The 25882-nt window shown below is 41.1% G+C and overlaps 1 protein-coding gene and 1 long non-coding RNA gene across 6 annotated transcripts in view; one reads left to right on the top strand and one right to left on the bottom strand.

Annotated features, from left to right (window-relative positions):
* The window catches only part of SLC9A7 (solute carrier family 9 member A7), an 81263-nt gene that overhangs the window by 36579 nt on the left and 18802 nt on the right, over window positions 1-25882 (top strand). For all 5 annotated transcript variants that reach the window (XM_042041457.1, XM_042041448.1, XM_042041490.1 and 2 more), the window contains exons 6-12: window positions 852-957; window positions 1230-1371; window positions 4734-4839; window positions 5189-5277; window positions 5389-5502; window positions 7852-7963; window positions 9318-9471. In XM_042041457.1, the coding sequence (XP_041897391.1) occupies window positions 852-957; window positions 1230-1371; window positions 4734-4839; window positions 5189-5277; window positions 5389-5502; window positions 7852-7963; window positions 9318-9471 (823 nt within the window). The remainder of the gene's footprint in view (window positions 1-851; window positions 958-1229; window positions 1372-4733; window positions 4840-5188; window positions 5278-5388; window positions 5503-7851; window positions 7964-9317; window positions 9472-25882) is intronic.
* On the bottom strand, window positions 11312-23937 carry LOC121670798. Its single transcript, XR_006018273.1, has 2 exons — window positions 20966-23937; window positions 11312-11924 (listed from the first exon to the last, which is right to left on the bottom strand). It is a non-coding gene; the product is annotated as an uncharacterized LOC121670798 (long non-coding RNA).

The following is a 25882-nucleotide window of genomic DNA, read 5'->3' as shown; positions in this document are numbered from 1 at the left end:
TTCTGGCCAAGTAATTTCAGCTTTGCCCAAATAATGTCGCCTTCCTTCAGAGTCAAGCAGGCTCACATTGATATCTCCTCTTGATCAGTTTGTAGGGCTGTCAAAGGTCAGGGACCAGGGTAGGGAGTGCTGAAGTATGAAGCTTGACATTTAAAGCAGTTTATTTGAGATGCTTAGTGGTGCTTAGTGTGAAAATGGGAAGTAGCTCCTGTGATTGAGATGAGCTCTGAGCAGCTGGTGGTTGCATACAATTTATGCAAAAAATCACCATGTGATTTCTGAAGTATTTCTATGGGAACATCTTCAAGATCATGGTCTTTCATCTCAGACTGAATTTTCTTGAAAGAATGGTTAAAAATATTTAGCACTCTTGCCCTTTTTAAATTACGTGGAAATTCACACCCGTGGCATAGTGTATACTTTGGGGAACACTTAGGATTATTTGTACTGTTTTACAATGGCTGAAATAATCAAACTGTGTCAACAGACCATACAGCTTTTAAAAGCAGGAAGAGCTGCACAACGTTTTTTTGGTTGTCTTACATGGAACATGTTCTGAAATATTATCAGGGCTTTGGTAGAAGGGCTTTGTCTGTCCCATGCCCCTTGATCATGGGGGCCTTGCTGTGAGCACTGTGCAGATCGGAGGACAACACACCCACCTCCTAATGGAGCTGCCCTAAAACTGATGGAGGAATTTCTTACCTGTAGGTAAACATGACTACTTTTTCCCATTTTAGTTCTGATCCTGTATTTCAGTTCCTGGGTTTTGTTGCTTTAGCCAAACTGGAAAGTCTGTTCCACAGCTCATGCAGTCATTCCAGTGTTGTTTTTCTCTTTTCTTGCTGTAGTTACCGTGCTAGCAATATTTAATGAGCTGCATGCTGATGTTGATCTCTATGCCCTTCTGTTTGGAGAGAGCGTGTTGAATGATGCTGTTGCCATTGTATTATCCTCGTAAGTAACTATGTGAATTTCTACTCTGAAATGACTAAATTACTTTTGGCATTTCTCTAAAATAAGTGGTTTTTTCTGAGAAACATTCTTTTGAGTTTAAATGGATTGCCTTTAACTGAATTGATAACCATTTGCCAAGACCCCTAATGCATACATAGGCCAGAATGACATATATGCCTTCAGTATGGGATAGTCTCCCTGTAGCTCAGGTAGTGTTGTTACAGAAAAAAATCTTTTCTGATGCCACTTCTCATTGTGTTCTCTCTTTCTAGATCTATAGTTGCCTACCAGCCAACAGGTGAAAATACCCATGCTTTTGATGCTGCAGCATTTTTCAAGTCTGTTGGTGTTTTCCTGGGAATATTCAGTGGTTCTTTCATGATGGGAGCAGTGACAGGGGTTGTGACAGCTCTGATATCCTTTTTCATGTTTAGTTATTCCATCTGAGATGGCACATGTGGGTATTATCAGAGCTTTCCTGTTTCCAGTTATAGCAAAATTGACTCTAGCTATTTTAATTCTGAGTGTGAAGATTCATGTGATATTTTTTGAAGTATTCATGTGATATTTTTTCTATAGAAAGACATTATAGGTACCCACAAAAATCAGCTCTTTCCAATAAAATTGAGGCCATACCAGAAGTTTTACTGATGTTGCTGCAACAAGCCAAGGGAGGGCCTTAAACAGGCATGTCCTAATAATATTTCGTTTCTTTTTATGAAATTAGAAAACCTAGGTTTTATTATTAGTCTTGAAAGGCATCTCCTATGATAATTGGCATTTGATTCTGTCTTCAGTAAAAGCTCTCAGTCATTTCTGACCCCCACAGCACTCTTTGAGTCCTGCATTTAAACTTTTTGCCAGAAGTCTGATGTCATACGTCTGGGATAAGATTGTATCTCTGTGAGACTTTACTTAATAACATTATGTGCCTTGCATGATCTATTCTGTTCTCTTGATGTTTTTTCCTGGTATTTGGTTAGATCTCTGAGGTGCTCAGCAAGCAGCTTGTGTGGGTTTTGTTTTAGACTCAGGCAGGAGACCTTCACCCTGAGCTGCTCCAGAACTCATGACGCTTCTTGAGGAAAAAAATTCGGTCTTTGCTTTCTGACTTGCTAGAATAACCATATCTGTACATAGCCCAGGCTGCTTTGATCTGCCTAGACTTCTGACTGCTGACCTGAAAGGGGTAAAACGTGATGTTTTATACAATGATCAGGAACCTGTGACTCTTAAGCAGTAATGTCTCAACTGTATCTTATATACACACTGTGCAGATTTTCCTGACATGTCTGCATAATGGAAACCTTTAAGTATAACGGGGAAGATGTGCTGTTGATGCTTTAATGTTCAGTCTCAGGTCCACTGATCTGCAATTGATGTGACCCAGAACCACGATTCTTACTCTGGCTTTTAGGCTATAAGCCATCCACAGCTCTCACTGCTTAAATGCAGTTGCTGTGGGTTTTGGCTTGCTGGTTGGCTACTAATTATGGCTGAAATGCATTCAGATCCACTTTGTAAAATTATGCTTCTGAAGCAGCAACTGGTGCTTGCTTTTTCTAATGGTTGTGCTCAGGAAGGTGATGTGAGGCTGTTCAGAACAAAGCCTCTGTGGTGGCATTTTGTGCATGTGGTGGGTTTTTTTTCTTTTTGTTCTGTTTTGGTTTTAGTTTTTGGTGTTGTTCTTTTTCTTTGGTTGTTTAATTATACAACTATTTTCTTTTGGAAACATCCCTAATGTCATGCAATGTTGCAGAGGTAAACTAAATTTGCATTTTACTCTTCATAGCTGATTAGAGCCTGTAAGTTATGGATTAAGTTAATAGATTGTTGTTCCTATAGTGTGAAGTACCTATACCTGTACCTCTCTGAGTAAGAGGTTTCATGCAGTCAGGCACTGTCCTTTGAGAATAGATAGAATACTTGGTTCCAAATGATGCAGATAATATCCAAGGACTTATTCTGGCTTTCAGCAAGCTGTCTGTGTTTTTTTTAAAACAGCTAAGGTATAATACCACATTGTATATTCTTTCTAAATTGCAGAATCTGACTGGTTGAAAAGATGCGAAACACAAGGTGATGTCTAAAAATAAAGAAGAGAGTTAAGAAAAAAAAAAATAATTTAGTTTCAGTTAACATTTCAATTTGATCGATTATATGGAATAATAAAATGTTTTTCTTTTCTTGTCTTTCTCTCACCTTCATCTTCCTCCAAAATGATGAGCACAGTTTTTAATTTCAGATTTAATGAAATATTTTGGTATGGTTACTTACAATAACAGCAAGGGGAATAAACAGTTTGATTCACAAAACTGCCAGAAAAGACCAGAAATAAGGAATTGGTTCTGACAAGAGCCCTTGCCTAACTTCAGGGGAACAAGGTTCAGCCTCTTCCTCTCCCATGGAGTGACTGTGGCTATCCAGTTTTCTTAGGCATCCATGAACATCCCTTGAGCCAGGCACTGGGATTATCTGAGTACTCTGTGGAGAAATGGGTTCCAGTTTTTGTAATGGTGGATGATGCTGCTTCAGAAGCATGATCTTAGAAAATAGATCTGTTTGGGCAAAGTGGTGGGAATGAATTCAGCTGAGCTCAAAGGTTTTTAGAGGTGGTTTCTGTGCAGAATTAACAGCTGCTTAAAAAGTATGCTGCGTTTTATATTTGGTGTAATGCCAACATGGAGTTTTTTGGTTGTTTTTTTTTTTTTTTTTTAATGATGCTCTGGGCTTTGTTTTGAGAGCAACCTTCTGAAAAAGTAAGGTCATGGCTGAAGGTGTGTCTGGAGTATATGCTTCCCCTGTCCAAGTCAGCAGAAAATGCCAGCAAGAAGTAGGTGTGAGTGGGGGGTCGGTACTGATTGCGTTCAAATGAACTGTGCGTAGCTGTTTGCACCTCAGATACAGTGTGCTGCTCAGTGTTCACCTGCTGCCAGAGTAGGGCTTAGGAAAAAAACACCAAAAGAATTCTATAAATATGTGAACAACTTTTTTTTGTAGTGTGCGAAGAGCTAAATTTAACACTACTGATATCCATTCCACTTCCTCAGTAGCTGTATGAATTGTTAATTCAGTGTACGCGTTGATGTTCCTCAGGTTTTGCTCTCCTCTGCAAGATGAACTTGCTTTTTCTTTCCATTGAAAGACTGAGTTGCTCTGAGTTGGCTTTTTCTCTAAAACACATCAGCACAAGGAGAGGAAATACATTTTGTAGGCAGCCATTGTTTTGCCTTACAAGTACTGAAGTAGCCATGCTTGCTGGAAAAGACTTATTAACAAAGCTGAGCAGAAAAATTATTGTAAATATTACTGATCTTACAGGTTGCTGTATTCAAGAACAGCCCTGTGAATTAAATGCTTCTGAATGCGTTTTATGCTTTATTTGAAGGTGGGAGTAGGAGTTGTAATTGAGGTGGCAGGGGGAACAAAACATCATTCCCCCACCAATCCCCTGAAAAACCAAGGCACATACAGTCTAAAAGGAACACCGGGTATATACCCCTTCCTTGCTAGCACTTCAAAGGGAAACATAGAATAAAATATTAAGAGATGGAGCCACACTTATGCCATGGATATGCAACAAAAATATCCAAAACTGATTGTTGCAAGTTAATTCTGAAGTTTGCATTTGTGTGTTGGAATTCGCATTTTTCAGCATCAGAAGTGTTTTGCTTTCCAACAAGCACTGGCTGTTAGTACATGAAAGTGTTTTTCGTAAACACTGGGAACAGAGAAGCCGAAGGATTTCTTTTTGATGCCTTAACAAGTGACTTAACGTGACAAAGTTTACCAAGTTGCACTGCTTCCCCCTGCTGGAAACGGCTCTCTTCTTCTTGATGTCCTGGAGCACTTTCTTGCTTGCAGAAGCTTGTGGATTTACTGGTGAGTTGTTGGGATTCAAGCACATAGAAGTCCTGTCCATCTCAGCAGCCATTTTTCCACTTTTTCACTAAAGCTTTTCAATGAGAAACACGTTTGTGCTTAAAGTTGGGGTTTTTGTTTTGTGTCCTGTTCAGCACCGAAGCTGCAGCTCACTGTGTAACAAAGGCTTTTGAGAGCAGTGGTTTGGTTCAGACACCATCTCCCTAACCTGGTATCTCGCTCACTTGAATGGAAGGTTCATAAAATCCCAAGGTTAAGAAAGATGTATAAGTTTAAGGGAGCTTGTGAAGGGAAAGTGTGGTGAGCTGGCAGTAAACAGGCTGACTTTTACATGTGGCTCTGTTCACAGGTGTGGTGGCTGTCCTCTTCTGTGGAATTACCCAGGCACATTATACATACAATAACTTGTCAGTTGAATCAAGAAGTCGCACTAAGCAGGCAAGGATGTCTTTTACATTTTTTATAATGCATTGCTGTAGTAGTCCATGTACTTTTGTTTTACAGCATCTTTTTTACTTGGCCTTTAACATGTGATGGTTTTCTCCCTAGCTCTTTGAGGTATTGCACTTCCTGGCTGAGAACTTCATATTTTCTTACATGGGCTTGGCACTGTTTACTTTCCAGAAGCACATATTCAGCCCAGTTTTCATTATTGGAGCTTTTGTATCCTTTTTCACATCATGTGAGGTTTCTCTGTTGTCTTATGTGCCCGAAAACTTGTGATGTCTTTTGGCTTTACCAAACAGAGAATGGTGACTGGCCTAAGTTTCCCTAATGTCTTGCAGGCACAATAATTTTGAGAACAAGCTTTGGCTACACCTTACATCAAAGCTAAAAGGCCTCTGTGCCACACAGTTGTTGGGTCTGTACCTCAAAGTTAGAAGTCATATAATTTCACTAGATAAATAAATGAATACGCTTTACTGTGTGTTTTGGCCATGGACAGCCCACACCGTTTGTGTTGTTCTTGTATTTGAACTTTGGAGACCTAGAAAAGGATCCATTTTTCTCTTCACTTCCAGTGGCCCCTTGAGAAAGTAAGGGGCAAACTTAAAATACATAAAAAGGAATGTGGGGGAATAGATCACCTTTGAGCAATGGCCCAGAGGTCAGCATCCTGGGTGATGGGAGGAGAAAGGAACTGAGCTGGGGTGCAGACCATGACATGAAGGGTACGCAGTTAAAGGGTCTGCCATTGTCCCTGGTTGACTACTTTGTAGTAGTCACACTCATGTAAGCTCTGCATCCTGCTGCTGTTGCAATGAATTGTGATCTCTTCACTATATTCCTGGATGCTTGAAAATTCAGCACAATTGAAAGTGTGCATGAAGAAATTTGAGCTAGTCTTCCTGTCTTGATTTCCCTCATCCTGCTGTATGAGTAGAGCTACTGGCAGTGGAGGCAAAACCCGGTAAAAGGGCATATAAAGATGGCCTTGTATGAGATGTACTTATTTTCTCTTCTTTCTACTTTTTTCTGTACTACTTCTCAGGATTTATCACACTTGTCTTTATTTTCCTTCAGCCATTTACTTTTTTCCAAAATAGTAATACATTTTCTCCTGTGTCACCTCACATCCACTTTTCTGACCTAAGAAATGCTCCAGAGCCCTGTGGACATTGGATAAAGACATGAACAGAATAGTTGCAGCTGGTATACTAAGCAATGCAATTTTTCATGCTTGGTGTGGCCTTCCATCTCCTCTCAAGTTGTGCTGTCTGCCCTGGGTTTGTTTTCAGCAGTTGTTTCTCTTCCTACTTGTCTTTTAATACATTTTCCACTTTTTTTCTACCACTGCACTTAACCTCTGTTGCCTCTTGAGTATTTTTCTACCTTTGTGAGGAGGGCAACTAGTACTAGCACCCATGTTCTCCCTCAACACCTATGGTTCCCATTGAGTTAGCAAATTGCAGGGGTGAAATGTAGAGGCATCACCAGTTGTTGAAAGTGAAAGGCTGGACTGCAAAGGCAGACATAGAGCCTCAACATTCTTGGCAAAATCTTAGCTATTTCTTCTACATACATTAGTCTTGATGGCTTCTGATATCTGATTTCTGCAGCCCTCAAAAAGACTGGTTTTAAAGTTGCTTGGAATAGTTACTTGAGGGTTATTGTACAAAGTGCTAATCAAAATCTGATTTTCCTAGAAACATTCCCTGCTGACAGAAATGCTTTACTTTAGCTATGGCAACAACCCAGTGCTGTCTAGAGCTCTTATATGGTTTTATTTCTTTTTCTTGGGAGATGCATTATTCTTCTAATGTTCCCATCCCAGCAGCAAATGATCAGTGTTTGTTGGGCTTCTGGCTGTGCTGGTGTTTTACAGGATTTCAGCCCACCACTCTAGTTTTTCCTGAAGTGTTCCTTATGCAGTGGAGAGTGTTTTCAGCTTTCTGCTTCTTCACAGGAACCACGGGATGTTTTGCACCACAGTAAGGGTGCTTACCACCTACTGTCATAAATTTCTGCAATACCCTTTCACTATTCTTTTTCGACTTAATTCTAGTGCTGAAAAATGGCTTTTGGATTTATATCCTTAGTAACTCTGTACTGTTAAGTGTTTGCTAGCCAACAGGAGATTTTTGCCTCTGCAGGAGCCATAATGGGGTGGCCACTTGCTGGTGTTAAGTTGCTTTCCCCTCTGTATACAGCACTGTGTTTCTGTTGTTCCAAAACCTCAAAGTGGAATGGTGGTTGCCATAATTGTTTAAAGCGTTAATTTTCGAAGAGAAGTCCTCATTTGTACAATTGGTCATTTTAATACTATGTATAATTTCACTGTGCATTTAAAAAGTTACTTGTATTACTAAAAATTTGCATTTTGTGCAATGACTTCTCTATGCACAAGTTGCATAAAATTGGGGGAAGTCTGCTTTAGATACACAGATATAGGAAGAACACTTGATATCATGATGTAAACCTCTCACTAAAACAAAAGCTTCATGTTAAAGCCAGGTACCCAAGACTGCACACCTCAGGAAAAAGAAATCCTTAACCCTCAGCTGTAAACAGGTTGCAATCTTTTTGGGCAGAGCTGCACACATCTACCCCCTCTCCTTCTTGTTGAATTTGGGCAGAAGGCATAAGATCAGCTGGAGCTTTCAGCACATGATGATGTTTTCAGGTAAGAGCAAAAATGCTGGGCAATGCAAAATGTCTTAGTTTTAACTCATAAGCAATCAACAGTGCTTCCTCCTGCTTTTATGATCCACATTCATGCATCCTAAAGGGATGGCTTACTGATAATTGCAGTATGCCATCATGTATCTTTCAGCCTTTACAGAAGGTGCCTGGAATGAGTGAGATCTTGAAATGCTACCTGCTCGCAGCAGGCAGTACCTCATGTTGGGAATAGAGCATTTTCATTTGAAGTGCTTGTGAAGCGCATGGGAGATTTGGGGTGTACCTCTTCCAAAAGGTTATTTCTAGCTGAGATGAGGCTCATGTTGTGCAGAAACAGACACCTGCTGAGAAAATTGAGGTGTATTTATGGGTGCCTTTTCCAATTTAGTTGGGCAAAGGTATTTGACTTATCATTTCTGTCACACTGTTTAAGTTTGTCATTTAAGGCAAATTATGTATTGTGTGTCTAAACATGTGCATCCTCAAGAAGTTCCAGGGAACCCTCTGTACACAAGAGGATGTAAAGAGGATGGAGCCAGGCTATTTTCGGTGGTGCCCTGTGCCAGGCCCAGAGTTAATAGGCACAAACTGGAACATGTAAGGTTTTCTGTTTGAATATTGAAACCTTTTTTATTATGTCCAAGCATTGTCCAAGTTGTCCAGAGGGGTTGTGGCATCTCCATCCATGGAGATACTCAAAAGCCATCTGGATGTGGTCCTGTGCAACCTACTGCAGGTTGAGCAGGGGTTGTTCAAACAGGGGATTTGGACCAGATGAACTCCAGGGGTTCCTTAAAACCTTAACCATCCTGTGATTCCTCTACATAAGAAGTCTGCAGATGGCCCCATGCCATGGCTCGTTCTTGCTAGTGAAGTCTCATAACTGGGAGCAAGGGAGAGGGGGAAATACATAGTTTGCCTGTGATCATGTTATTAACTAGAATATTTTTATAACTGATAAAAGTGTCATATCAAGAACTCACATTTCAATTATGGATTCAACTGGAAAAGTGAATTTTCATCTGGATTCAGGGAGCTGCTTGAGTTACATAATGTTTTGCTGTTGTCCACTACTTGTTTGTTTCTGTCTTCCTTTTCTGTTAGTTTCTGGAAGCGTTTAACACCTTTTCATAGCACTTGTGGATTCTATAAGTTGCAGAAAACCAGGGGGGAACATTCTGCTGTAAATCATCCCAGGGCATAATTTATCAGGGTATCTAAGGAATTTAAAACTTGCTGGAGCCCAGTGCTTTCTGCCTGACACTTTGTGGCAGGGAGGGAGCAAGGAAAGATGCTGTGCTATCGACTGTCACAGCTGCACTTCTGAAGCTCTGTTATTTCATTCTTTTTGATAGGTCTCAGGGGAGCCATGGCATTTGCTCTGGCTATACGAGATACTGCTACCTACTCACACCAAATGATGTTCTCAACAACTCTGCTCATCGTGTTTTTCACTGTGTGGATTGTTGGTGGAGGTACAACCCCCATGCTGTCATGGCTGAACATCAGGTTGGTATGCAGCTGTGTGCTGGGGAAACTTTACTTTTCAAGAGGCAGCTGTGCTAATTTGGTGTAGTTCTACAAAATTTGTTTGATGCTTGCTAGAAGCATTTAGAACATGATATTTTATAAAGGAAGATGCTAGTGCTGTCTGGTGAAGAAAATGTACTGATGCTGCTGGGATTCAGCCTAAAGGTGCTCTGGTGCTCTGCAAGTAGGTATCTAGGTCCTTGTCAGTCCAGTAGGATATGGAATAGTGTTGCCTGATAAAGCAGCTCTATATTGAAAAGAAAGAATTAATCTAGTCCCCTATAAATTTCATATTATATTAAGACCATTCCCTGTCCTTTGGCTCTTTGTAATGGGCCTGTTAAGGTTTTTAACTTCAGTGGATTCTTTAATGGGTGGTGCTAAGCCAAATACTTTAACCAAAATCTGATGCTATCTAAGCAACTGGGATAAACGGGGTCCTGCTGGTCTTCTGGGTGTGTTTCCTCCTGTTTCGAGGAGATCTGTGAAAATGGTAAGTTGAATGATTATAGATGTTTGACTATAAATCCTGCCTAATACTTAGTACTTTTGACTGCATGTACTTTGATTCTTGAGCATACGTATCAAGAGATGTGCTAGAGAATCACAAATCAATCATTGTTGAAGATGATATGTATTAAAATTCTGGAAGTTTTGGCAGTTTGGGAGACAAAGATAAATAGAGGGGAATTAAAACAATACATGTTGCACAAGCCCTTTAGTGCAATTTTTATGTGTAAACTATTCGTGCTCTTTGGCACTTGAAAATTTTCTTATTTTCTAATTGTGTTAATCAGAATGTGAAGCCCACTCTTGTGATAGGATAGGAAAAAACCATCCTAGGTAAAACTGGTTTCAGTCTTTAGAACTGATCATTCTCAGGGGCTGGTAACTGCTTTTGGAAAACTTCAGTGAGCTGCTTGTTGCAATAGGTAGCAGGTGCTTTCCAGTTTGGCAAATAAAAAGGGTAGGATTCCCATAAATTCTTATGAACTCTTCTCATGGAAGATAGCATACTTCCAGCAGAACATGGATGTTTCAGTATCTTGTCTCTGACTAACAGCAAACGTTGGGAAATTGGGTTTTTCACCAGAAAGAAGCAACACTTCATGCAGTCAGGCTCTCTGCAGGTCATAACATTAATGATAGGTAATGCAACATCTGGTGTGAAGTCAGAAATAAAGCCAGTGTCAGCATAGTTGTGTCATTAAAGGTTGTGAGATACCACACCCTGATGATGTGATAGCTGTAACAGCTAGCATCCTTCAAGCTTTTTGTCCTGTTGCCTGTACCTCTTTTGTTGAGGAAGCATGGCTGGGTATTTCCTTCAAACCTTGTCACCCAGCAAGGGACAGATGTGCTGCTGACCAGCTAAGTGAAGAGGAATTGTGTTCAGTGTGCCTGTATCAGAAGGCAGCTTCTGAGTGCAATCAACCATTACCTCTGCCACAGGGCTCTTTCAGTCCTCAGCAGTAGGACAGGACTGAATTCTTCCATATGGCCCAGCTGTTGGCCAACTGCAAAATGGTTCTGAGGTCGCAACCTTTTTTCCTCCTATCCTCCTCCATCAAAACCACGAAGCATCCAGGATTATGCACTTACTCCTTTAGCTAATCTAGTTCAGTAGTGAGGCTCCATAAGCCTGGCTGATGAGCTGGTCCTGCAGGCAGAGAGGACTAACACCATATCTATTCTAGGCTTATCCCTCAAGGTGGCTAGACTTGCAAAAGTCATTAGTGTGACCAACAAGGCAGAACATCTGTAAAGGCTATTGATTCGTTAAATCCCGATATCCACGGGCAAAAGACCCTCTAACTAATTAAAGTTAGAAAGCGGTAGGTTTATTCAGGCACCGGCAGGCAGCATGGGAGTAGCCTCCTAAAGACATGCCAGCAAAGTGCAAGGTTCTTCATTCTCTATTTATTACACGAAGTTTTACATCTTCTACATATGTATGACCCCAGCACCCCCCATCCTCTGCTTCGTATTAAAATGAGATCATTGGTCTTTCACGCGTGCGCAGCTTCTCTCTTGAATTGGGTCGGTGGTCTCGAATTGGGTCAGTGGTCCTGAAAGATGAAGTCAGGAATGTCTTCCTCGTTCCTTCCTTTTTACCTTCTTGCTGTTGGCAAGCCTTCATGACCTCTTGGCACAGATCTCCTAGCACCAAGATCTCCTACTTTTGATTAATTATTACGAAACCCAGGTGCTGTTCTTAGTTCTATTGGTTTCAATTAGTTTCAATTTATTTTGATGACAGTTCATTTATTCTGTTTCCTTCTACAAACAAAACTTAAAACAAAATATAATGGCAAATAATACATCACTTAACTCTAGCTTAAGCATCTACTAATCATTAACTTATCTTTTGTTTCTTTACTCTGTATCTTAATTAATACAAATTTCTTCTAACTCTTAGCTAAAATTTTAACCTTTTAGAGCCTTGACTCATTTCCCCACTTCTTCTTTAGGATTAGTAAATTCTTTTACTTATGTATAGATTCTTCTTCTTCTATCCAAGTTGTACGGTAGGTGTCTTTTAAAATCATACCATATGCCTTTGATGCTGAAGTCAAGGTTGCTATTTGTCATACCACTCTCCAATTCCAAACAAATATTACAACAGACAAAATTAAACTTATACTAACTAAAGTAAGTAAAACAATAATTGGGTGAACAGAGGCATTAAGTAAACTTGTTGCTGTTGGTGACCATCCAAAAAGCACATCCCACCATTGATGAGATGAGTCTTTTTCTAATCTTTTAAGTACTCTCTGTATGGTGTCTGTGTCATGGTGTATTGTAATTAGAGTTTTCTTTCCTGCATTTTTAACTTCTTCAAGAATTTCTTTTAATTCGTTATGCTTCAATAATTGTGTGACTAAAGTTAAGTTCATTCCTATAGGCACGGGCAATATTTCTTGCACAGCAATCAAATTCGCTTTTATCTGTTGGTGCAATGTAACAGATGCTTGGTAGGAAAAGTCACAACCCTCAATTTTAATAAAATTACAAATGCACAGGTTAAATTGAGTTTCATTCACAGTGATTTCATTCACCATTAGAGTAGGACATGCTGTTCTAAGGCATACACAACCTTGCCCTGCATATACAAGCAGGGTTGTTTGGTTAACAGAATGCATTTCAAAGTGACAAATGCTCTGCTCTGTACCTAAACAAATATCTTTGTCATAATTTAAACTTCTTTCACATAGAAATCCTAATTCTTCTTTTGCGGAACAGGATTCTAAGTTAATAGTTTTCCACTTTCCTTCAACTTCTTGTGCCCACATCCTGTGTTCAGAAGTATATAATACGGTCCCCTCATGATTTAACCCTAGAGCAACAATTGGATGTATCAAGCTTACTGATGCATTGTGTATAGTCAAAACAAAAGCTGTTACCATGCTTGTCACAGGGTTATAGGTAAAATTGACTAAAACCCACCAGGATTGGAGATCCTTTTCTAAATCTGAGGCGTTATCCCAAACAATTTTATGAATTTCGGCAGGGAATGTGCTTTCTCCTCCTTCTCAAATGACTGAAGCAGCTACTGATTGCATCCACAACTGTGCTATTGCGCATCTAAGGGCTAAGGAAATGTTTTCACTAGCTGTGCCTAGGGCATTAATGATTAATTTGTGGTCATGCTCTTCCATGTCCTCCCACTCTGGCAATATTTTGGACAATTTCCATTGGCTAGTGCCCAGTGCTAATAAGGAGGATTGTAAAGGTTGTTGTAATTTAACCATATTGCTCCCAATTGCTGTCAATTTGTTCATTAATATTTCTGAATCTATTGTGTTTAAAACTCCCAGTCCTGTCCCCAGTAATCCAGTAAAATCTCTCTTTTTTTCTATACATGTGGGGCATATATTTTTGCAGCCAGGTGGTCCAATCCATAAAAGAGGTTTTAAGAAATGGGGTACACTCTGGTCGAATGGTGGAGGCGTTTACTTGCATTGCTACCTCTACCTGCTTCAACAACCATTCTGGATTAACTAACAACTTTTGAATCCCTGTCTTTTTAACAGCATAAGGCCCAATATTGGTAATTATGGGAACTATGGGTCCTAAAGCAATTTGAACTGAGGCAGTTGTGGTTTCTCTTAATTTGGTGGTGCTGGTTTATTTGCTTAATCTTCAGCCTTTTGAGAAGCAGTGCAAACTTGGGTTATGTTAAAGTCAATTTTAAAATCTTTAACTGCACATCCCTCTATTTTAAGTCTGAACTCAGAACAGCTAGTTAAACATTTGTCACAGCATTCTGGGCCAATTTGGATAAATTTCATGGGTTCTTGGTGAGCTTCATGGAATCCGTCTTGAACGAATGCATATTCACATCCCCAAACGTTATTTCCTTCCCAAACAGTTGCATTTGTAACTCTTAACATCTGACTCAGAGACTGACGGGAGTGAGGGTCATAAGCTTTCCCTTGGCACTTATACACACCAGTCACCTTATATGTACGTGGTATTGCACTACCTACAACAGTGGTTATAGCAATAGTCAGAAAAAATATAACCCCCCAAATTGTACCTACTTGATTATTCATTTTAAAATGGTAAGCTATTCTAACACTTTACCCACACACACTATTTACTTTCCCAAGTAAGTTTTAATTTCAGTTCGTTGTCACCAGGGTTGACTTTCCAGAATTCTTCAGGAGCTTTCTTTACTTGGGTGTGATGAATCCAGGCACTCTCTTCCTTGATCTTGATTGAAGTGAAGGTGGTGAGGAGCACCTGGAATGGTCCTTCCCACTGCGGTTCCAGAGTTTTTTCTGCAAAAGACTTGACATACACATAATCCCCAGGTTGTATATCATGTACTGGCCCATCCAATTCTCTGCTTCGAGCCCCAGCCACATGTTTCTCAATTTCTCTAGGTTGTGTGTTTAAGGCCACCGTATATCTGTGTAGGGTTTCTTCTCCTACTTGAGTGGGAGTTGTCCCCTCTTGGACCCCGTATGGTCTTCCATACAGTATTTCAAAAGAACTTAGTTTTACTTTTGTTCTTGATTTGATCTGAATTCGTAATAATGCTAATGGAAGAGCCTGAGGCCAAGGTAATTTTGCCTCTTGTCCTAATCTAATAATTTGTTGTTTAATCAAATGATTCATTTTCCCCACCTGGCCACTAGACTGAGGATGATATGGAGTGTGAAGTTCTCAGTCTATGCCTAGGTGACAGCTAATTTGCTGCACAATTCTCAAAATAAAGTGTGGCCCTCTATCTGAGGACATTGTGGCTGGGACCCCAAAACACGGTGTTATTTCCTGTAACAATACTTTTGTTACTTCTTGTGATCTGGCAGTTCTGGTAGGGAAAGCTTCTGGCCATCCTGAAAAAGTATCTATTAACACCAATAGGTATCGATATTCTTCTTTCCTGGGCAGCTCTGAGAAATCAATTTGCTATGGCTGCCCAGGCCCATAGCCTTTCCCAATCTGTCCAAACTTTGGTTTAGGAATATTCTTGGGGTTAGTTTGGAGGCAAAGACTACATTGACAGGTTACTTGAATTACTGTAGCTTGCAAATTTCTGGCTACAATTCTGTCTTTAAGTAGTTATACAAAGCGTCTATTCCCCAATGCGTTTTCTCATGTTCTTCTTTCACTAATGACCATAACATGTAAGAGGGGATTACAAGCCTTCCTTTCTCTTCATCTGTGATAGCCCACCCTTCCTGGTTATAACTTCCATTTTCCTGTGCAATAAGTTTTTTATCTTTTTTATTATACCTCGCCTTACCTTCAATGGAAGTTTGTCCATCTGGGATTAAGGCTGCTTCTCCTGCCTCAATAGTTACCTCACTTTTAGCTGCTTCTTTTGCCTTCCTGTCCGCCAGCTCATTTCCTTCTTCCAATTCAGAGCTTGCTTTCTGGTGTGCTTTGATGTGCATGATGGCCACTTTTTCAGGTAGTTGAACTGCCTCCAATAATTTTATTATTTCTTGTGCATGTTTAATGCTTTTCCCTTGTGAGTTTAGCAGTCTTCTTTCTTTTCAAATGGCCCCATGTGCACTAACCACGCCAAATGCATACCTTGAGTCTGTATAAATATTGATTTTCTTTCCTTTTGCTAGTTCTAAAGCTTGGGTTAAGGCAATTATTTCAGCTTTCTGTGCAGAGGTGTTGGTTGGTAATGGTCCAGAGTGGTAACTGCATACCCAGCATGTCTTTTCCTACTGATAACATAACTGCTTCCATCAGTGAACCAGGTCTCAGTGTCCTCGAGAGGGGTGTCCTTCAGATCCAGGCAGCTGGAGTACGTGGCTTTGATGGTCTCCAGGCAATCATGGATCACTGGTTCTCCCGGACTACCACTGAGGAAAGAAGCTGGGTTCACAATATTAGTTACCAAAATTTCTACATCATCTTGTTCTACCATTATGGCCTAGTACTTAAGGAATCTCTGTGGGGAAAGCCAGTGTCTGCCTTTCACCTCCAGGACCGCTGACACTGTGTGGGACACTAGCACAGTCATCTTCTGGCCCCGGGGTGAATTTGCATGCCTCCTGGATGTTCACTGCCACTGTCACAACAGCTCTGAGGCACCCTGGCCATCCCTTGGCTGCTGCATCCAGCTGTTTAGAAAGGTAGGCTACTGCCCTGTGATACGGGCCCAGGTCTTGTGCTAGTATTCCCAATGCAATCCCCTGCTTTTTGTGGGGAAACAAAAAGAATGGCTTACTCACATCTGGAAGTCCCAGGGCTGGAGCTCACATGAGGGCCTTCTTTAGTTGGTCGAAGGCTTGTGTAGCTTCTTTTGTCCATTGTAGGTCTCTGTTTCCTTCCGCAACCAAGCATGTAAGGGTTTAACCAACAACCCATAATTATAAATCCACAGTCTACACCACCCCGTCATGCCCAGAAAGGTTCTCAGTTCCTTTATTGTTTGGGGTTTTGGGGTCCTTGCAATCCTTGCTTCCTAGTGATCCTGTCCTAAGGTTCTTTGTCCAGCACTTGTCATAGCCCAAGTACACAACTGTTTGCCTCACCATCTGGGCTTTCTTCCGGGATACTCGATATCCCTATAGACCCAAAAAGTTTAAGAGGCTTACCATCCACTCCGCACAAGTCTCTTGAGTTTTAGTAGCTATCAGGAGGTCGTCCACATATTGTAACAGCTGTCCTTCTCCCAATGGGGTTTCCCAGCATTCCAGATCTCTTGCAAGTTGCTCCCCAAATATTGTGGGGGAGTTTTTAAATCCTTGGGGTAGCACAGACCATGTGAGCTGAGCTTTGCATCCAGTCTCGGGATTTTCCCATTCAAATGCAAAGATTTTCTGGCTAGCCTCATGGAGAGGAAGGCAAAAGAAAGCATCCTTCAAATCTAAAATGCTAAACCAGGTTAGTTCAGGTGTTAAACAGGTTAATAAAGTATAGGGGTTGGCAACCACTGGGTATAAGTCCTCGGTTATTTTATTAACACCTCTTAAATCTTGTACTATTCAGTATGATCCATCAGGCTTTTTGACAGGTAAAATGGGAGTATTGAATTCAGATTTGCACTCTTTTGAAAGTCTTCTCTGCAAAAAGTTTTCAATTATTTTAATTGAATAATTAAATATTTAAAATAATTATTTTAATAGAAGTTTTCAGGCTAATTCCTTCCCTGTCTTCCTTTTTCAAAGGATATTGTTTAATTCTAACTGGTTGTTTTCCTTCTTTAAGCTTAACTTGTACGGGGAGTGCATTCTTTGCTCTCCCTGGTATGTTAGAAGCCCATACCCCAGGGAATACTTGATCTATTATTTTCTTGTTAGTCTCTTCTTCATTTTCAATTTTGGTTTCATTTGCTATCAACATCAAACTTAACAATTTTATGTATGGTTGATCTTTAACCTCCAAAGTAACTTCCCCATTTTTAAATACTATTTTTGCCTCTAGTTGCTCCAGTAAATCTTTTTCCAAAAGTGCTGATGGAGCATTAGGCATGTATAACAACTTATGAATTCCCCATTGTCTCCCAAGTTTATATTTCAATGGTTTGCAAGAGTATGCTCTTTCAGATTGACCAGTTGCTCCCCTCACTACAACATAATCATCTGTTATTGGCATTAAAGCTTTATTTAGCACTGAGTATATTGCCCCTGTGTCTATTAAAAATTCAATTTCTTTTTCTTGGTTCCCTAGTTTAATTATAAGCAGAGGGTGCCCTAGGGTGGGAACCTCCAGTTCCCTTCAGTCTTCTTTAGCACGAGCAGCCACCCCCTCCCTCTTTTGGTCTTCTCTTCTTTGATGATTGCCTTTTCTTCATTCTGGGCATTAGTTCTTCCAAGTTCCAATTTTCCTGCAAAAAGTGGGCTGATTTCTCCCTAACCGGGGTGGTCCTTGCCCATGTCCCCCTCCTTCTTTTTCTTTTACTGTTGCTATTAGTTTCCTCATCCTTTCCCTTATGTCCTTCTTCTTTATAGCTAAAAACTTTCCATGCTTCTTCTAGCAAAGTCTCTAAATCTCATGCTGTTGGGCCCCGTATTTTCTGAAGTTTGTGTCGAACGTCCCCTGCAGATTGTCCTAAAAATAAGCTCACCAGGTGCTGCGTCCCTTCCTCAGATTCGGGGTCTCATGTTGTATGATGACGCATTGCATCTCGGAAATGTTCTGAAAACTCAGAGGGTGTTTCAGAGGGACCTTGCTTAATTGCATATAGGGCTGACCAGTTTATGGTTTTAGGAATTGCCCTCTCCGTCCCTTTGCTATGAAATCTTGGTAATCCTCTAATCTTTCCATGTCACTGTCATCATTAGGATCCCAATGCAGATATTGGAGAGGAAAAATATCCTTAACTCTCATTTGTGTCATTTTGCAAGCATCCTCTGCTAAGCCCTCTGCTGCTTTCAAAACTAATCATCCTTCTGTCTCTGTAAGGGCATCTAACAACAGTTGAAGATCTAACCAGTCAGGTCTATGTTGCTTAACAATAAATCTAAATTTCTTTGCAACACCTATTGGGTTGCTTTGATAATGTTTAGCAATCTTTTTCCCAAGCCTCCAGATCTACTGTCGAAAAAGGGATTTTCACTAACATTGTTTTTCCCTCAGAACTTACTGCCTCTCTCAAAGGTGCTTGTATGATTTCTTTAGCTTGTTTCTGGGTTCGGGACACTACAGGGCCCTCTGGGGAAAGCAGCTCTTCCCCGTCACTGTCACTGCTGGGCAATAGTAAAGCTTTAGGGGTCTTTTTCCAAGAGGGTATGGGTGAAGTGGAAAATGAAGCAGAAGCTGAAGTTGGGACTGGAGTTGATTCAGCTGGAGCTGGAGGTGAAATGGTAATAGCTTTAATTGGAGTAGGGGATGGAACATAAGCTGGAGTTGGGATCGAGATCAAAGTGGGGGGTGAGATAGGAGCTGGGATAGGAGTTGGTCCCCTGGGAAATGAGGTGGGGGGTGATGTAGGAGTCAATTCCTCTCTTTTAGGAGGTGGTTTAAACAAATCCCCCAGCTCTTGCCCCAGTGAGTCAGCTGGATACACTTTATCAGGGTGTGTGCAGCATTGGTTCATTGAACAGGTACTGCAACACTGTTTAGGCTTCCTCTCATTAATTTCATTATCCTTTTCTAGGGCCAATACTAAGGGATTGGAAGGGGGCTTAATTCCACGGTCCCTCTGCCACTTGGGGTGGTTTCAGAGGGAGAAAAATAAATCAGTGTAGGTTGCCTCTTCCCATCTCTGCTCTTGTTTCAAAAAAAGCATAAACTGTAATAGGGTCTCATAATCTACATTTCCAGCTGGTGGCCATCTAACACCTTCTTCGAGCTTATAAAGTGGCCACCATTGTGTGCAAAACTTGATAAGAGTGTTTCTGTTTTCTGTACCACCACAACCCACTAATTCTTTCCAGTGTGTCAGAATACATCCTAAAGGACTAGTTTGAGGGATCTCTTTACTCTGGCTAGTTCCCATTACTTTCTCTTACAGCCCTTTCTGCATGGTCCACAGCTCAGGTTAAAATCAACTTAAAGGGCTGTCAATACTGGCTACACTTTCTGCACTGGGTTACAAAACAATAACAACGTCTGGTACAAAACTCACACTGCCATAATGTCCACACACAATGCTGGCTTCTAAATGTACTAAAAATTACAGAAATTTCTACAAACACAAGCTATTCCACTCACTTTTCAAATTCCTGTATTTTGCTACCAGTTGCTCCCAATCCAAAGCTACCGAGTTACCTCTCGGGGTTTGATATAGCTTTTAAATAAAATTTTCCATTCTCGAATTCTTAGGGGTCTAATTCAAACCGATTAGGTAAATGAATTTTTATTTATCTAGTCAGCCTAAAATGTATTTAAACTTACTTTTGCTTAGGCTGCAATTATAACTTTTGACATAGGATGGCGGTATTATCTTTAAAATACACCTCAGACAGCAAATGCTGTCTATTGCTTCTTAGGGTCCGAGCCCTTTTAGCGTGAACACCGGGTGTTACAGCCACTACCGTCGCCTCGTAACCAAATATACACCCCACAATTACAATAAAAATAAAATAAAACCACAGCACACAGCGTTTGCTTTCAAACATTCACCATACACGCTTTGTCTTTCTCCAGCCGCCTCCCTGCCTCGCCGCCGCGCCTCGCTGCGGCCTTTCGTGACCACGTGTACGCCATACAGGTCACTGTTCCACTGCTCCAGTATTTCCTTTAAACATACCGTGTTGTCTGGAGTTTTAGTAGTCCGGAGTCCTTCTCTGTTGCTGGATGAACAATCCAGGCAGCAGAGCCTTCTCTCCAGGAATATTCCGGGGGTGCCCCGAGTGGTCCACCAGACCGGGCTGGTCTCACAGCCCAGCAGAACTTCCTCCGGCCTGGCTCACCAGAATGATTCGTTAAATCCCAATATCCATGGGCAAAAGACCCTCTAACTAATTAAAGTTAGAAAGCGGTAGGTTTATTCAGGCACAGGCAGGCAGCATGGGAGTAGCCTCCTAAAGACATGCCAGCAAAGTGCGAGGTTCTTCATTCTCTATTTATTACACAAAGTTTTACATCTTTTACATATGTATGACCCCAGCACCCCCCATCCTCCGCTTTGTATTAAAATGAGATCATTGGTCTTTCACGCGTGCGCAGCTTCTCTCTTGAATTGGGTCGGTGGTCTTGAATTGGGTCAGTGGTCCTGAAAGATGAAGTCAGGAATGTCTTCCTCACGTAACCTGTTTACCTTCTTGCTGTTGGCAGGCCTTCATGACCTCTTGGCACAGCCCAAGATCTCCTACTTTTGATTAATTATTACGAAACCCAGGTGTTGTTCTTAGTTCTATTGGTTTCAATTTATTTTGATGACAGTTCATTTATTCTGTTTCCTTCTACAAACAAGACTTAAACTAAAATATAATGGCAAATAATACATCACTTAACTCTAGCTTAAGCATCTACTAATCATTAACTTACCTTTTGTTTCTTTACTCTGTATCTTAATTAATACAAATTTCTTCTAACTCTTAGCTAAAATTTTAACCTTTTAGAGCCTTGACTCACTATGGTACCATTCATAGAGAAGTAACTGCCCAAAGGCAACTACTGAAGCAGTTTTGAGTGTTTAGCTGTAGTTTTGGGGGGAGATTTACCCACCCTTATGAGTAAGCAGTAATTTTAACTGTCACTTGTTTGGCATGGTTAACAGACAATTAAGGGGTAAATTTCCTGTTAAGGGAAGGATAACGAATATAATAAGGGAGCTCTACATAGGAAGCATTTTAGAGAACTGCGTGGGTCTGCCTACACCTGCCTGCACTGACTTGCCGGAGATGGAGTCTGCACTTTCTGGGACTACGTGAAATCAGATTTGTGCCAGGAGGTGGCGGCCGTGTGCAACTGTAGCGAATTAGAAACTCAGTGCTGGTGAGGTACCCTCAGTGGTTCGAACGTTTTCTACTGCAAAGAAAAGTCCTGATTTTACAGGGTTTTTTTTTGGTTTTTTTTTAAGGGAAAAATTGTTTCCAGATGAATTTCAAAGTTATGCCAATTATCTGTTTTCCATCCCCTTCTACCCAGCGGAAGAGGTGAACAGGAGGAGATGAAGATGAGATAATGTCCCAGTGCCTCGCTCAGCAGCAGAGTGTATAGTGCTGATGCAGCCCTGAGGCTGTGCAGTAGGTAACTTGTCCCTAGGATGCCTTCTGAGCCTTGGCACTTGCCCATTAAGTTCCATTGCCAGAGGCTGGAAATAAGTAGTGGTCGCATACAGGATTATTTAGCAGAAAAGAGATTATAAGATAAAAGGTGGTTTGCTTCCTAGATAAAGCGAAGGGGTGTAGAAAATTAGTGCCATGTGTATGTTGGACTTAAATGTCAGGATTTGTGGGCACTCCTAAGAGTCCAGTTCTGATGTGAAGGTCATACCAGTTGTATCCTGGTTAATGGAAGGAAGGAAGGAAGGAAGCAAGGCAGGCAGGCAGGCTGACTAGTCAGCCATTACCAAGTCCTTATGAGGTAGTTGGCTTTTTTTCACTGGATGTAAATAGAAGGCCCATGTCTGGGTAAGTCAGAGGAGCCAAGACAGACATCAAATCCAAAGGGGCTTATTTAAGGTGGTACCTGCATGATTTAAGTAGAACTGTACCAGGGAGCTGACTCCAGCCAGGACTGTCAGCCTGGCCTGATACCACTGAGTTCATGGGGAAGCAGCTGTGTGCATGCAAGGGGCAACGCCTTATAAGAGACGGTCCGAAGATCCCTCATCTGCCTCATGATCATTGCCAAGGACAGAGACTGAACACAGCAGTCCTGGCCTGGCTGAGGTGGGATGTCTGCCAAGTGTTGCCTGCAGGTGTGCCCACTGGGAGCTGGTACACATTCCTGAGGAAAATTAGTGCAGGTCGCAATGGACTGCGCCGTTCTTGCTGCCCAGGCGGGAAGGACTGCGCTGAAGCGGAAAGGAATGACCTGTCCTGTACACCTGTCCTGTACCCATTTCCCAAAGCAATGGGCCTCATAACAATGGTTGTAGATTTCCCCACCTCTTGGCCAGTTGCCCCTCGCTGTTGAAAAGGACTATAAAGGGACTTTCTAAAATAACTGAGACGAGATCTCCCCACGGAAAGAAGACTAATCTCTTGGCAGAAGACCATGAGGACTTTGTCTCATCCATTGGTAGCTATTCCCCCCTTTTCTTCCTCTTTACCCTTTTACTTTGTTTTCTTTATCTGTCTCTTTTTCTCTCCTCTATTGCATTACCATGTTGTGGGCACTTAATAAAGGTGCACTGTTCTGATTAAAACTGAAATCCCCTGTGTCCTTTTGCACTCTGAGATCTATAAACGAACCATCACGACCCTCGCTTGTATTAGCGGATTGTGACAGGCCTGCACAAGGATCCAGAGTTGCTTTGCTGTGGCTTAGAGGAAGAGGCACATGCCTTCTGGCCACACTGTTAATTGTGTAGAATTTGGGATGTATGCTTTCTTACTGTAGGTCCCTTCCCTCCCATGATATGGAATATTAAAAGTAGGTAAAGGGTGGAGGGGCTAATATGAAAATTAAGTTTTGGTAAAGTAAAAAGCAGTATAAGGAAGGAAATGGGCAAAAATACTCTTTTCTTCCACCTGCTGTTCTAAAAATCTCAGATATTCGGATGAGCAGGTATCTTTGCAGATAGGGTAGGTTACCAGGGACCACTGACCAGGCTTTCATGTACATCTTAGCAAAGGACCTGTGGTTTGTAGCAGAGGCTTGACTTCAGTTTACTGCTCAACTGGTTGGAAAAGTGAGGTCACAACTTCAAAATCTGAGTAAAAAAATAACGGGATCTTTAGATGCTTTTGATTTCTGCCACTTCACGCTGGGAAAATTAAAAATTAACCGCAGAAACTGGAGTTAAAGCCATGATATAATGTGTTAGAGTTCCTTGGCTGACTATCAGTGTGGCGCTTACAAGCATTTGGGTGGTAAACAGCCATATTTTCTTAGTAGCAGATTTTTTTTCCTTAGAAACTAAAGCATGACTTGGAATTAAAAATAAAGTCTCATCCTTTAAGACCTAAACAAAGAAACAATTTCCTGGCTGAAACTTTAACAGTCTCAGCAAACTTGAGAGCCATGTAAATCAAAACCACTGGCAAAATTCCTCTTTTCAAAAAAATAGCTGACTTCTTGTTTCATTTATCTGTCACAGGAAAAAAAGGAACTCCTAGCATTTGTATTGCAAAACAATGTGTTTTCCATTTTTCATTAGAGGTTAGTGACCTGGTTCTTTTCATGTTGAATGAAGCAACACATAGATTAATGCCTTCCTCTTCTCCATAACCTGCAGCAAATGCAGAAGTTATTGCTTATTTTAAGGAAGTAATTTTAGTTATACTTGGCAACCTTTTTATAAATCTCAAAGCATTATACCTTACACTTTAAAATACTTTAGGTTTCTTTTTACCATAAAGCTAAAGGTTGCACAGACAATGTCAGCTTAGATATTTAGTGCCTTATGTCTGATTTGCATACACAATCTTTCAAAGATCTTTCTATTTAGTGATTTTTTTTCTGTAAAACAGAAAATTGTAAAAGAAATCTGGAGACATTAGCTCTTAGCCAGTTGCTATGTGAACTACCTATCTGGGATGGTGGTGAAACTGTTGGTGTGGTGGCAGGCTCAGGTTATACTCCATTCTCTTACCCAGGGTGGTCCAGTGATAAAATGTGCATTTCTTACATAGCACGCCTTGGTGTGCTGGGTTGGCAGGAGGCGAGTGTTGACGCTGGGATCCAGCCTCATGCTGTGTTCCAGACTGGTGTGGGGGATGTCTGATAGGAGGTTATATTCTCCTGTTTTGCAGCCTGTTTCCATTATTGTATTACTTAGATCCTTCACTGCCTTTAGCCACTCTCTGCTGCCCTTGAAGGCAGATGCACAGACACAGGGGCTGTCCCTTGCCCTCTGTTCTGAGCTTTTTCCTTGCCCATCTCTTTCTGTACTGCTTCTTCCAGTTGTCTTTCCCTATCTAGTTTTTCTATTCTTCCTCCTTTCCCAGCCTCTAGTTTTTCATCAGTCTTGAATCTCTCTTAAGAGTGGCACAGTGCAGCCTCTGAGACCCAGCCTCACCCCTCTGGGCCTTTCCCTTAGTAGGAAAGAGATTACCTCTTCATCTGGAAGTCTGGTAATAAGCATGGGAGATATTTCCTGTTCTCTGTTCTTGTTCTCTGAAACACAGCAATTCACACTAGAGAGAAAAAGTGTGGGGAAGACACTGTAAGGAGTTGGGTTGAGACACATCTAGAGCACATGGATGATATGAGTTGAACTGCCAAGCTCTGGCAAGCCTCAGCCAGCAGTTTCAGAAGTCATTGTCTTGGTTAGGTGAAGTAAACAAATACCCAAAGACATCCTAAAAACAACCTGAGACAACTTTTTCTGATTCCAAGGGTTTTTAGTGATTGGGTTTTTATTTTTTAAAAACACGGTGGTGGGAGTTCTCTTCTTTCTCAGTCATTTTCTGAGAAAAAACGGAACTCTTCCAAAATAGCTAAAATTTTCCAAAAATGCTGTACTCATTACAGACATCTGGGAAAACTTTAGTATACGAACTTGGCAAAGATACAGCAAAGAGAAAGGAGTCATAGAAGGGAAGTTATTGGGTAGTTCTTAGTTTTAGATTTTGCTGTACATGCAGAACCATCTCAGTGATGGCCTTGGGGACCAGAGTACTCTGACCTGGAGTGTATGTTGGCATGGGAAAAGAACTATTGAACCTGGAATCCAAAACAAAGCTATCTAAAGTCTGCTATTTGCCTTGACATTCAAGGATTAGATGAGTACATGCTCTTCATATCACAAGATATGGCCTTAAATATTTGGTTAGTCAAGATGCCAGCTTTCAACCAGGGTGTGTACACCTGCTTTTTCTAAAGTGAGGCCTCTGTGGATTTCTGATCATCTGGGCTTTTATTTCACATAAGCATTATATAGTTCTTGACACATGTCTTTGTGGAAAAATATTGGGGAAAAAACCCCACTGGCTGCTAAGGAATGTATATGAAAAATACTGGAAGCCAAAATGCTTTCATTTGTACCTAAAACCCCTCCACAAACACAAATGAAAAAGGAAAAGCAAGGAATAAAAACTGCTGTGACTGGAGATTAAATCAAATATTGATAGTCAATTGTGAGTTAAACCAGTGGAGTGATTTAGTTCTTGTTACCAGCTGGTTTGGAGTGCTCTGAAACCCGGCAGTACTGGTGACCCCTCTCATACCTGTATCCTTCCCATGGCTACTTCCTCGGATGACTCTTTCTCTTTCAGACCACGTGCAGGTCTGAAGTGGTAGGAATTGTCTTAGATTGGCTCTGTCTGTGTGCAGCACCAAAGAGAGCTACTGAATGGGGTTTTCTGGGGGATGTAGTCTGTCATTAATACAGATGCTTTGCCAGTTGGGATCTGAATGA

Source organism: Corvus kubaryi, unplaced genomic scaffold (genome assembly GCF_017639235.1).
Source record: "Corvus kubaryi isolate FWS band 111438036 unplaced genomic scaffold, C.kubaryi_AGA036_p1.0 133, whole genome shotgun sequence".
Lineage (NCBI taxonomy): Eukaryota > Metazoa > Chordata > Aves > Passeriformes > Corvidae > Corvus > Corvus kubaryi.
The sequence above is the reverse complement of the archived record's forward strand: the minus strand, read 5'-3'. Positions and strand labels throughout refer to the sequence as shown.